This window comes from Cydia splendana, chromosome 1, assembly GCF_910591565.1.
Source record: "Cydia splendana chromosome 1, ilCydSple1.2, whole genome shotgun sequence".
Classification (NCBI taxonomy): Eukaryota; Metazoa; Arthropoda; class Insecta; order Lepidoptera; family Tortricidae; genus Cydia; species Cydia splendana.
This window is the reverse complement of record NC_085960.1, coordinates 20,256,244-20,270,749: the sequence shown is the minus strand read 5'-3', so window position 1 is coordinate 20,270,749 and position 14,506 is coordinate 20,256,244. Positions and strand designations below refer to the sequence as shown.

At 42.3% G+C, this 14,506-nt stretch overlaps 1 protein-coding gene across 1 annotated transcript; it reads left to right on the top strand.

The window, feature by feature from the left end:
- Nucleotides 1-678: 678 nt before the first annotated feature.
- Nucleotides 679-1,521, top strand: LOC134789481 (uncharacterized). The gene has a single exon (XM_063760093.1). The coding sequence runs from the start codon at nt 679-681 to the stop codon at nt 1,519-1,521; it is 843 nt and encodes a 280-aa protein (XP_063616163.1).
- The last annotated feature ends 12,985 nt before the right edge of the window (nt 1,522-14,506 follow it).

The following is a 14,506-nucleotide window of genomic DNA, read 5'->3' as shown; positions in this document are numbered from 1 at the left end:
TGCAATTAATTATTTATTCCGAATCATTTAATGTTATATACAATGAATTTATTTTATATTCTAATTCAGTTAATAATTATTTACAGTAATTTTAATTGTTAATTAGTATTTCATGAATTTTACCTTTTAACCTTTTTACATAAATTGATTTAACTTATTGCAGCAAATGAATTAATATAAACAATGAACTATGTACAATAAAATCAAATAGCAAATGTTAATGTTACATGTTTTGTATGTTCAAGCGGACAAACAGATCCCTTGTTATTAGTAGATAGTTTAGCGCGCAGCGACTGCATACGTCACGGCCATACCGGTTTTCTGCCGGCCGCTCTGCGCCCGCGCATTCTCTCGCGGCTACGCGAGTCAGTCCATCAGCCGCTTTGACGCGAGGTGCATGTCGCTGCGCCGCGCATTTGCACTGCAATCGCATTCCATTGCATTTAGCTCGCGCCTAATAGTTTTAAGTGCCTATCGCTTTACCATTTCTCCTTCTGTAAATATCTACTCTGTGCTTTCGCTTATGCATGTGTGTGCTCAAGAATAAAGCTACAAAACATACTGCTTGTTTGCTTTCTACGCCCGAAGCTAGCACCTAGATCAAGTAAGTGGATAGATCAGAGATATACTGCGTTAATACGCATACCACATTGGTGACCCCCTGCTAAACACCCCAGAATGGGAGGCGAAAACGGCACTGATGACAAAGGAGTACCGTTACAAAATGGCGCCGAGCACTTAACGGCTGAGTCATTTCGGGTTGGCGTCAAGGTGCCACCGTTTTATCCGGACAAACCTGCGCTATGGTTTGCGCAGCTGGAAGGACAATTTCGATTATCCCGAGTGACAACTGATGAGACCAAATTTTATTATGCCATGGCGCAACTTGAACCTCAATATGCGGCGGAGGTTGAAGATATTATTACGTCACCACCAGAAGATGACAAGTACGGCAAACTTAAGTCGGAGCTGATTAAGCGCCTTTCTGCGTCACGGGAGAGGAAGGTACAGCAGGTCCTGAACCTTGAGGAGTTAGGAGATAGGAAGCCTTCACAGTTTCTTCGGCACCTTCAGAACCTGGCAGGACCTGGGCTACCCGAGGACTTCCTGCGGTCCATCTGGGTCAACCGGCTACCGAAGCGGACGCAGGATATTGTCGCGTCGCAACTTAAATCATCTCTGGAGGACTTGGCGGAGCTCGCCGATCGCCTTCATGACGTCGTCACGCCCGCCCCGCAGGTGGCAGCAGCAGCGCTACCCTCCACGTCGTCGGAACCCCTGATGCTGCAGATTGCGGAACTGAGCAGGCGGATGCAGGCGCTGGATGCTAAGGTCGGTAGACTGTCCCGGCCCAGAGGAAGGTCGTCGAGTCACACCAGGCAGCGTTCAGCGTCCAAGAGGTCCAACTCCAACTACCGGAAGTTCCCCACCTGCTGGTACCATCACAAGTTCGGAGAGCAGGCTAAGCGGTGCATCAAGCCTTGTGATTACCAGTCGGGAAATGCATCGGGCAGTCGGTGATGGCGGCGAGCGGCTGCCCTAGCAAAGGTCGCTTATTCATCATGGACTCCAGGTCAAAAATCACATTCCTCGTGGACACAGGTAGTGATTTGTGTGTTTTTCCGCGTAGTGTTTTAAAAGAACGTAGGCCGCCAACGAACTATAACTTGTGCGCCGCTAACGGCACTGTGATAAACACGTACGGTTACGTGCATCTAGTGCTTAGCATAGGTTTGCGCCGCGACTTTGTCTGGCGATTTGATGTTGCAGATGTAACAAGGGCGATAATAGGTGTAGATTTTTTAATTCACTACAATCTTATTGTCAATTGCAGGGAACATCGACTCATGGATGGCAATACACTACTTTCGACCGCGGGTTTGCCTGCCCGACCGTCTGACGACATTGCCTCAATCAAAGTTGTAACTGGTGAGTCTGTTTACCACGCAATACTACGGGAATATCCCGACATCACACGCCCATCTGGCATACATCGCACAACGAAACACAATACACTACACCATATCCGGACTACACCTGGACCCCCGGTGTACAGTGCACCTCGTAGATTAGCTCCTGACAAGTTGAAGATCGCCAAGGAGGAGTTTTCTTCTATGCTCGCTAGTGGCATAGCCAGACCCTCCGAGTCCCCTTGGGCTTCTCCCCTGCATTTGGCCCCTAAAAAGGACAATGGTTGGAGACCCTGCGGCGATTACAGGATGCTCAATGCGCGGACAGTACCTGATAGGTATCCTATCCGCCATATCCAGGATTTTACGCAGAGTATCACAGGCTGCCGCGTGTTTTCAACCATTGACCTTGTTAAGGCCTATAACCAGATCCCCGTCAACCCTGAGGACATCCCGAAAACCGCCATAACAACGCCGTTCGGTCTTTTCGAATTCCCGTTCATGACGTTCGGGCTTCGAAATGCCGGACAGACGTTTCAGCGTTTCGTGGATGAGATGTTGCGGGGACTTGACTTCTGTTACAGCTATCTGGACGACTTCTTAGTCTTCTCGAAGGACGAGAAGACCCATGAAGGCCATCTTCGTCAGCTGTTCACCAGGTTGCAGGATTATGGAATGGTGATAAACACTGCCAAGTGCGTCTTCGGAGCTGCAGAGGTGACATTCTTAGGTTACCGTATCTCTGCTGAGGGCACCAAGCCCCTCCCTGCCAAGGTCGACGCAATCAAGGACTTCCCACCGCCCAAGAACGTGCGGGAGCTCAGGCGTTTTCTGGGTATGTTGAACTTTTATCGCAGGTTCGTACCCGGTGCTGCCCAGAATCAAGCTCCTCTGAACGCTCTCTTGGCGGGTTCGGTGAAAGCTTCGCACCCAGTCTACTTTACATCGGCAGAGCAGGAAGCATTCGATCGCTGCAAGCAGGACTTGAGCCAGGCTGCTCTTTTGGCTCATCCAGATGCACAGGCAAAGCTCTGCATAGTCACAGATGCATCCGATGTGGCTATGGGCGCGGTTGTACAGCAGTTCAACGAGGAGAAGGGCTGGGAACCGCTAGCCTTCTTCTCGCGCAAGCTGAGTCCTGCTCAGCAGAAGTACTCGCCTTACGATCGCGAACTCCTTGCGATTTATGAGGCGATAAAGTATTTCCGGCACATGGTCGAAGCCCGCGACTTCACCATCTACACAGACCATAAGCCGTTATGCTTTGCGTTCCATTCTCGCAAGGAGAATTGCTCGCCCAGGCAATTCCGTCACCTGGACTTCATATCGCAGTTCAGCACGGACATCAGGCACATCTCAGGTAAGGACAATGTCGTAGCAGATACTCTCTCTAGGGTCGAGGAGATCACACCACCGGTGGATGTGAACAGGCTAGCTGCAGCTCAAGACAACGACCCGGAGTTGGAGCAGCTGCTGGATGGTGATAACTCGCTGCACCTGACGAAAGTCCAAGTGCCTGGGACAAACGCTGAGCTGTACTGCGATGAAAGTGGCAGTTCCTCAACTGCTAGACCGTACGTTCCAGCAGAGTTGAGGCGTCAGGTCTTTGAAAGCCTGCATTCATTTAGTCACCCAGGAGCAAATGCATCTGCGAAGCTCGTGGCTGACAGGTATGTCTGGCCCGGGGTCAGGAGAGACTGTCGTGAATGGACTCGGAACTGTCTGGCTTGCCAGCGTTCGAAGATCACTCGACACGTCTCCACTCCACTGTCATCATTTGACGTCCCCAAGGGCAGGTTCCTGAATATCCATATCGACCTGATCGGACCGCTTCCACTTTGTCAGGGTTTTAAGTACTGCCTCACCGCCATTGACCGTTTTACGAGGTGGCCTGAGGCAATCCCGATACAGGACATGACCGCCGATACCGTCGCACAGGCTCTGCTGCATGGCTGGATAGCTCGCTTCGGGTGCCCGGTGGATGTCGTCACTGACAGAGGACGCCAGTTCGAGTCTGCACTTTTTAAGAAGCTCTCTGAACTGGCAGGGTTTGTACACAAGCGTACCACCGCTTATCATCCTGCGTGTAATGGCATGGTGGAGCGGCTCCACCGCCAGCTGAAGGCCGCCATTACGTGTCACGCCGGCACCACCTGGGTTGAATCGCTCCCACTGGTGTTGTTAGGCGTAAGAAACGCCTTCAAGGAAGACCTCCAAGCCTCTTCTGCGGAGCTCGTCTACGGACAGCCCCTGCGAATGCCTGGTGAGTTTTTCAACCCAGGTGCTGATCCATTTCCTGATGTGACGGACTACTTGTCTCGGCTTCGCACGTTCACGAGAAACTTGCGCCCGACACCAGCTTCCCGTCACGTAGGTCAGCGTCGTACATTTATTTTCAACGACCTAGCAACGTCTTCGCATGTGTTTTTAAGAGACGATACTCAGTGCAAGTCGTTGAAACCAGCGTACACGGGTCCCTATAAGGTTCTTCAGAGAGGTCCAAAGGTGTTCACTTTGCTCGTAAATGGTAAGTCTGCGACAGTATCTGTAGACCGGATAAAGCCAGCCTACATACTTCACGACACACACGCCAATCATATTACACATAAAACACAAACACATAACAACTCCCACAAAACGACCACCACAGGTTCAGCTTTGAATGAGGAAGATGTCGTCAAACGTACACGTTCAGGTCGTGTAGTTCATTTTCCTGACTATTATCGCCCTTAGCCGGTCTCTGGAGGGGGGTGATGTGGGCGTCATGCCGAATGTTTTATGTATTTATTATTGATTTTATGTTCATACACTTTTACATTTTACAGTTTTATGTTTTTACAATTTTATCTTTTTACAATTTAATTAAATTAATATTATTATTTATTTCCAATGCAATTAATTATTTATTCCGAATCATTTAATGTTATATACAATGAATTTATTTTATATTCTAATTCAGTTAATAATTATTTACAGTAATTTTAATTGTTAATTAGTATTTCATGAATTTTACCTTTTAACCTTTTTACATAAATTGATTTAACTTATTGCAGCAAATGAATTAATATAAACAATGAACTATGTACAATAAAATCAAATAGCAAATGTTAATGTTACATGTTTTGTATGTTCAAGCGGACAAACAGATCCCTTGTTATTAGTAGATAGTTTAGCGCGCAGCGACTGCATACGTCACGGCCATACCGGTTTTCTGCCGGCCGCTCTGCGCCCGCGCATTCTCTCGCGGCTACGCGAGTCAGTCCATCAGCCGCTTTGACGCGAGGTGCATGTCGCTGCGCCGCGCATTTGCACTGCAATCGCATTCCATTGCATTTAGCTCGCGCCTAATAGTTTTAAGTGCCTATCGCTTTACCATTTCTCCTTCTGTAAATATCTACTCTGTGCTTTCGCTTATGCATGTGTGTGCTCAAGAATAAAGCTACAAAACATACTGCTTGTTTGCTTTCTACGCCCGAAGCTAGCACCTAGATCAAGTAAGTGGATAGATCAGAGATATACTGCGTTAATACGCATACCACACAACCAACACGCAAGAAAATACATTAAATCTCCATACCTGCCTAATTTTCTTTACAAAAAGTAATGATATCCCACCAAAAACATAAATGTAAAAAAGGAGAGCCAAGTTCAATACAAAAATTATGCTTGGCTGTGGGCTTCGCCGCAAAAAGAATGGAGATGTAAATGAGTGCCAAGTTCTATGCAAAATCCAAATATGTATTTATAGGAACAAAATAACGTTATGATACTTATAACAATTGCTGTTATTTAAAAAAATTGTGAGATCTTAAAGTAGGTTAGATTTGACTTGGCCAGTTTTTATCAGAGTTAAAATATATATATATATAATGTTGAATAACTTTATAAAATGACTGATGTATGTAATGAAAACTGGCCAAGTCAAATCTAACCTACTTTAAGTTCTCACATTTTTTAAAATAACAGCTATTAGTTTGGGGCAGCCTTGAAAACGAGTTTCAAGAGAAAGTTTGTAGACTGAAACAACAAAATATAATATTCGTTAAATTATTTACTTTTTATTTACCCAGTCACATGATTGATATTTATCAGTAAGCTTTTATCATCCAAGAATAATATGTATAATTTTTATATAAACTTACAACTATAACTTACAAATAAAAATTAGAACTATAAATTTAAAAAAACAAACCGCTCCCTGCCGTTCCCGGTGCAAAGGTGCCCATGATGCTCGCAGCATTTCCACGCTGGATCACCACGGACAGCCTTTGCACAAGGAACGACTCGGAGCGGGGGCCCTCCCCTTTCTGTCTGAGTCGACGTCCCAAATCGCGAGTGAAGCGTTTCGCGTCGGCTGACCAGCAACCCGCCGTTTCTGCAGAGAAAGGGATGACTATGTAGCCAGGGGAGATAGGGGCATATTTTTGACGCTTTAGATCCGCTTGAGTTTCGGCTGCCGCTCCGGCCACGAGCGAGGTACGGCTGATGTGGGAGGCGGCGAAGGTACTGACGCACGTAGCATCCCATACCAAACACCGTCCCCTTTCCCATGGTACCAAAGTCAGGCCATCAGGTCGTTTACCGTCGGTACGACTGAGGCCTGGAGGTTCAAGCACTGATGGGACACCAGCCGACCTAAGGGCTCACTGGATCGTATCATTTAGGGCATAGTGACGCGTATGCCTACCTGCACATCGGCGACAACTCAGTGCGTGGTGACCGTCAGCACCCACCATGGAACCGCAGATGCATAAATGTGATTGGCAAACATCGCAACCCAGGTGGAGAGCAACGGCCATGCGCAACGAGCTGCCGTCGAGTAAGGTGACCAATTGGGGCGAAGGCAACGCGTGCAGCCATGCCCCTGATTCTGGTTGTGACACTGCCAGAAGCCTCGCATGGTCTACTCCCGCTGCACTCGCAATGAGGTTATCAATCGTGGCTTTAGAGCGGGTGTCGTCCCACGCACGCTTTATTTTGGGGTTCTCTGGCACAGTCGCTCCCTGATTGGTGCACAACCAAACCTTAAGGGCGTCCGCCACATAAGGAATGCACACCCTGTCGCCATTTTTAGGTAAAATATGAGCAACAAGGTCTGCCACCCCATGGGCCGACGCCAAAAAGGCCGGCAGGCACACATCCTGAATACGACGCACACCAAGGCCACCGTGACGGACTGGAAGGGCTGCTTGTGTCCACTGGTTTTCGTTCATCGAAATGTTTACTATGCATTCTATTGTTAACTTTATAGCGGCATCGAAGCAACCGATGTCGTCGGAAAATTACCACACAGGGGCCGTACGCAGAAGATAAGTTACCTTAGGCGCGGCAAAACATTTCTGCAAGAGAAACAAAGCTACATGCGGATCGATGTCCTTGAGGCGTTCGCCGGCAAGCAGGAGGAGCTCTTTGCGTGTTAGCAGAGCCTCAGGAACTGCAGATTGAAATATAAATAAATTATTTACTTAATCTATTTCATTAAGATACTAGGGAAAACAGCTACTTAACATCTACATTCATTCATTTACATTCATTGAAATTTAGATACATCCATATAGGGCACATAGCACTGGCATTTTTAATGTTCCGTCATCCTAATCGAAATAAGATTTGCTCAATTGTAAGTCAGTCTGCAACCGCGGAGTGAGGTAAATATATTCAGAGCAAGGTGGAAGATGACCACAACCATTATTTATATTCATAATACAGCCAAGATATTAAACATCGATACGGACCAAGTGCCAAATATATGCACACACTACCTAATATATGGGCAATAAAGTTGTGTATGCATATTTGATACCTTGACTGTACCCTCTGGCATTATTAACTTAGCAACATGCAAACCCTGATGGATTGAGTTAGCTGCAACAAAATACTTAAACAAGGGGAAGAGACGGGGTTAACGACTCGTCCCTAAAGGTGACAGTTCGATCACGAAACTATTGTTTTTTTATTGTGACTAAAGTAAGTAACATAAGTATTAAAAACTTAGCTCCTTTTATTTTCTTTGTATATAGCGTTAAATTTATAATACACATGCAAAGAACGCCCCCCTTCCGTAATTTATCCCCAGGGTGTCCAATATTTTTTCATTTCAGTTCCGTTACATTAGCATTGCCACACCCACACATCGGTAGAACTTTCTAAGCAAATTTAAATTGTATACCTGAGTTAATTTTAGCTCTGGTTCAAGTATACTCAGACAGACGTTTTGAGTAGGTAAAATATCTATACGTAAATAGAAATAAATATCATGGTATCAGGAACGGAATAACAAGTATCGGCTAAATTAAATGTAAGGCCGTATTCTAATTTTATGGCTATGGGGTAATCGCTTGTGGTCCAGCAAAGAAGAAATTTTATAGAGTTATAACTACTTCTTCGTCATCACTTCAGTAGCATCGCCGCAGCATTTTCGATAAGGACAAGGAGTTAAAACGTTGTAAATGTTACAATTTAAATTTTACTTGTAGGTAGTTAGGTAATGTGCTTTGTTGACACTTTTGTTACTTCTCCTCCTATGGAGATTAGCATTATTTATTATCTTCTTCAGGTTACTACTTTCTTTATCGTTGTCACTCATTTAGTTATTGTATTAGTTAGTTATTATTACGCTCGGTAACGCGCACGTAAACACTCCTGGCTGGAGTTACAGGTGTCCATAGGCTTCGGTGATCGATTACCATCAGATGAAACGTATGGTTGTTTGCCACCGACGTGGCAAATATAATAAAATTGGCTATGAATACAATTATAAACAGCAAAAACAACCGCAAGCGGATATAGGTAAAGCAACTACACACACATGTAAACATTTGGCACCAGTACAGTCAGCAGTTAATGCTTCGCAATCCATTTCCTGGAATGTTTGCTTAAAACGACCCACAATAGAGATTAGCGTGGAGTCAATCTGTGTGAACACAAATGAAACCTACAAAGTAAAATACAAACATGACACCGAACCTAAACGTGCGAGTAGAATAGCGACACAGGTACGGTACGTATGAAAAATGCTTATAACTATTTAGGATATTTTGAGTAAGTATATTTAAATGAAGGTTTAAAAGCGTCGGACTCTAAACTAATAAAAGATTAAATATTTTACATTTAGGTACACAGCAAGCTGTAAATGGATTTCATTCATTATGTAAAGCGGGTAAGTACCCAGTTTTGTAGCTGTGTTTACTGCTACATATTTTAAAACATGATGCAACTAAACGACCTCTCCGAAATTATTATTTTTTGGTACAGGGGGGCCGAAACGGTAGCTCTTAAGGGGCCCACAGATTACCAGTTCGCCAGACGATATCAGCCCGTCAGTTGTTCGGAACTGTCACGTTTTGATTTTAACTGACAGGCTGATTTCGCCCGGCGAACTGATAATCTGTGGGCCCCTTTAAGTGGATAGCGGACGTTTCTTTATACAACGGACGTACCTAGTCCTCATCTATATAAATCGAAGAGGCATAGCTGTTGTTTTTGTAAAAGTAAAAAAAATATTGCATGGCAGCTTGCTAGTCCGTCTCGCACTTATCAGGTCTTATATTCAACACATTTGTATGGAATTACCTATTAGAATATAAAATGATCTCACTAACTAAAAAAGCAACCCCAAAAAAGTAAGTTTTTCAAATACCGAAAACATCTTCACCATACTGCCTTTCATATGCTGTCAATCATTTGTCATTTTCGTTTACAATACAATAGCACTGTGTTGACACGAAGGTGTAACGACATTCATTATTCACGTCCCTTTCTAACGTAACATGTAGGTAATAAACTTTCAGGACGTGTCGAGTTTCATAAATTCCTAAAAAACGTAACAAACACGATATCGTCCCATCTAAATTCACGGGCAGTACAAAGTTTTACGCGACCCTATTCTGACACAACACCGTGCACCGCGTCCCCAATTCTACATTTGAAACTTATCAGTGATCATACTGATCATACTTGATACGATTTTAAAGTTTTGTCAATATTGCACTGATTTACTGTAGGTTTAGGAAAATTGTCACTAGTTTAAGTTCTCTACACATTTTGTATGTAGGTACCCCTTTGTTATACTTATACCTACTACATAAATATTATTTTGGTATGTGCAAGCAGTTCAAAAAGATCTTATCGACGTTACCGCTATATATTTACCTACATCGTTACTAGAAAGCAATAATGATGTAGGTAAGCCTCACACACTATTTTTTTACATAATATTCTTTCTACATTTTTTTTCCTCATCGATGCTTGTTTCTAAGGTGAAAATAGAAATTTTGTAAACCACAAAAAATGGCTGTAAGTATTCATCGGCATGAGACTTACCTACAGCATTTTTGTTTTCGGGATTTCTAAAAGTACGTTGTTATTATTAAGAAAAATTCTTTGGGGTGTAAATAACCTATGACATGACGCACTGTACGTTTAAAGGTTTGCGTATGTACTTTTGTGTTTATTTATTTACTTACGACAGTTTAAAGGGTATATTTTTGGTAAAACACTGATTTAAATTTACACGATTTTTAATTTTTCACTCATTATTAAATTTTAAAACAGATCTTAATCGCGTATTTAAATTTTAAGATTTACTTACGACGTTCTGAGGACGGCGTTGAGCTTAAATACGCGATTACTCGATTAAGTCCCGTTTTACAATTTAATAATATATTTTTGGTGACTATCAGCAGTTGATGTCGTTTGAAACGTAAGATTTTGTTAGCACTTGACGATTTTAAATATGTCAGATTGCCTTGTGGGGTAGAGTCAGGGAATACTACGATTTTTAGTGAATTGAATAGTGGAAGGTTTGTAAGTGTGTATTTATTATTCCTATGGATAATAGTAAATCATATCTATTAACGATCGCTAAAATAAAATAATAATTAATAGTGTTGTTTCTTCGTTCAATGCCAAAAAAATGTTTACTCTAATAAAACTACAAGGAACAGAGTATCTGAGCAAGTCAATGCAGGGGAATGCGAAACTTAGCAACCGGTAATCCTGCTTGCAAGCTTCCGAAATTCTTCTGAAAGTCGTACACAATACTTGAAAGGCTTTAGGTACAGTAGATTCTACAAATAAATCTTACGACTACTAATTTAATTCAAGGGAAACGAGAAAACTCAAAAAGATAAGTAGTTGATGTCAATAGAAACATGTGGAGTACATTATTACTTTTATGGACCAGAATTTGACATCCATTCATACTTACCGGAAAATAAAAATAATAGTTCAAGGCTGGCTAAAATGCATGATGCTACCGACGTCCACGACAAAGAGGTAGGTTCTTAAACATCAACTTTAAATGGTAAATAACTATTCGATTTATAAAGCAAACAAGAACTTATTTTTGTTTACAAATTTTTTTTTTACTACTAATCACATTTTGAAAAACACCGAAAGCACTACTTGTTTGAAAGGTACTTAAAGTAGTTTTCACGCCACTGTTCGGAAATGTGGCAATAGATGGTCTAAAACCAAGCTGGAAAATAGGCAATAGCTGTAGCACCTGAACCACCACTACTACAATGTTTCATTGTTATCATCATCTGTCATTGGTGACGCTTCGCTACAGCAATGAGTATAATATAAAACATAAAAATCAATTAAAGGTCTTTTTTGGCGCAACTTTTTCCTTAAAAATAAAATTAGGTTATTTATAGGACCAATTTCTTGTTTAAAAAAAAAGAAATGTCAAAACCATTCATTAATTCAGTCAGTTCATTCGATTCACGCTTAAGGCGTTTTTTACTTTTGTAGCTGTTTGTGGTTTTTTAGCAAAAACGCTTCTAAATTTAGAGTCGGTTTGAAGCAAACAACAGAAAAACGCCTCTTAAAAGTGATAAAACAAGTAAAAAAGGCGGGATCGGAAAATACTCACTGAATTGGATAGTGTAAATTGTGTTTGACAATTTTTTTTTAGTATGTAGTAGTGTCGCTATAAAAATGAGTTCTTCTAATGAAGAAAATGATATTCTTACGCTGACGCCTACCGAAATTCAAGAGACACCACAGGCAGTGGCTAGTAATTTGCTACCAGAGAAATCGCGGGCCAGTACTTATAGTTATGCAAATGTTTTCTTATTTCCTCGCAGTAGTCGTGAAAAGCACTATGTAATGCCTCGGCCGGAAACGCTAAAGATGGACTCGTATTATTTGAGCGCCTCCATTAACGTGTCGGCCCTCAAACTCACTCGTCCATCTTTTAGCGGTTTTTCGTCCTCTCCTACAATGTACAATTGTTGTTTGTCAATATTTTTTCCAAAATCCGCGAAGTCTTTGTAAACGATTATATTATTTATAATTGAAGAAATAGTACTCAGTAGGTAGGTACGTACTTATTTTTGTCATAAATAGACACGTAACCGACTTCAACATTATAACACGATCGGACATGCTTGATAACGCGGGTATAAATTTACGAGGAAAAGGTACCCTTATCGCGTCTTATATTTGTCATTTCTTTTACCAATAAAATATGAGATATGACTTGCCCGCAAATTGTCGTGAGATTTTCACTAAAAGAGAATTGGCAAGCGTGTATGAATTTGATAAAGATAAAATAGAATAACGACCCTTTTGAGCACCTCGGTTGGGATATAAAAATATCACATTATGTTGGAAGCTTCAATGTCTTAATATTACTTTAGACGGGAATGGTCAAGACTGGGCAGATCTCCAGCGCTTTTGAGAACGGAGTTGGAAAAAAAAAGTACATACCTATTTGACATTTATGTATATAGAATAGATATATAAGTGTATTTAAGACTTAATTAATTAAATTAAAAATTTGGACTTGTTATCTTTTGGGATACTTATTCTATCGCCCTAATTATATATTGTTATGTATATTTCTTAAATCGTATTTTAGATAAGGTATGTGATACCGCTATTATGAAGTATACCTGAATACGTAGCAAACTTTAGAATAAACAGCGTAACCCTGGAATCACATTATCCCTATTTATTCTCGCACCGTATCCCAACTCCTTAGTAGTCAAATAAACAATACCACCTAATTAAGGGTAAATACACCTGTTTCCGCCATATACGTTTCTCTTCGACCCGACCACTAATTTCCTTAGAGGATGCAGCTTACTTGTCCCAGGAGGCCAAGATAAAGAAAGGGCGCTCGTTACGCACAATCGCGCTTGATACCGAAACTCGTAAAACTTTATTCGTGTAACACTATCTGTTTCAGGTTTTGAATCTCCTGGGTTTAGGTTTAGTTTTATTCTGTATGGAAATGTGTAATTTAAATGTGTGTTAGGGTAGGGTGTACTTAAGAATTTGCTTTTTGGCTAATTTTAAGTTCCCACTATCCTATGTTGGAAACCCTGTTCAGTAAAGAGCGCCTTTAGTTAGGAGACATTTTAATAATATAATAATTTTTATGCTGCACTGTATTGCTAGAGGAAATATCAATTATCTAAGACATCGACATTGATTTCAACATTTCCTGCCAATTATTTTTTAAAGCGATTGTTTACTTGTACAACTTGGTAAAATAACAGCATAAAAACTAAACACAAAATGTTTACTGTGATTTAACTTACAATACTCTCCTAAACAACTGTACAGGTCCAGACCGCGCGAGGCTTTTGGCGGTCGGAGCCCGGGAAGCCGGTTACTGGCTACATGCCCATCCTTCGCCCAATACTGGTACTTTCTTGGATCCGGCCTCCCTTAGACTGGCCACTGGTTTGCGACTCGGGGTTTCGGTGTGTACGCCACACGTATGCTCTTGTGGCACGGACGTGGACCGACTGGGAAACCACGGATTATCTTGTCAAAAAAGTGCAGGCCGTTTTTCGAGACATGCGTCGCTTAATGACATAGTCCGTCGGTCTCTTGCCACCATCAATGTGCCTGCTCTTCTTGAGCCGACTGGCATTATCAGAGATGATGGCAACAGGCCCGATGGGGTGTCTTTAGTTCCTTGGAGCTTGGGACGGATGTTAGTGTGGGATGCTACCTGCGTAGACACACTGGCACCGTCCCACCTCCAACGAACTACTGTAAAAGCGGGCGGAGCGGCGGAAAGCGCCGAAATTCTAAAACGTAACAAATATAAGAGCCTCGGTAGAGAGTACCATTTTGTACCATTTGGAGTTGAAACTCTAGGTCCATGGGGTCCCAGCGCGCATAAGTTGTTCGCAGAAATCGCGAAGCGTCTGGTTGACGTAACTGGTGACCGAAGAGCTGGCGGCTACCTCGCACAACGTATCAGCATTGCGATACAGCGAGGAAATGCCGCCAGCATCCTTGGTACAATGCCTCAAGGGCCTATTTTAGATATATTGTATGCAAGGACCGGAAAACCCCTCTTTACGCTTAATCCTATCAATTCGGTAACCCAATCGATTCGGTTACCGTATCATTCGGTAACCCTATCATACTGTTACCTGATTGTAATGGTAACCTTATTGAAACGGTAACCCTAACCTTTAACCGAGTTAATCTCAAAACCCCATCGCGATAGGGTTTTTGTTAAGGGTTTTTAACAGGTTTTCATTCAGTTATGGTAACCTTTATTATCGGTTGCTTACTGGTTTGCTACATTAAAGTAGTTTTAGTGATGTGCCGTCAGAACTAAAAAA

Coding starts and splice junctions, on each gene's coding strand:
- LOC134789481 (XM_063760093.1), top strand. CDS start 679: ATGGGAGGCGAAAACGGCACTGATGACAAAGGAGTACCGTTACAAAAT.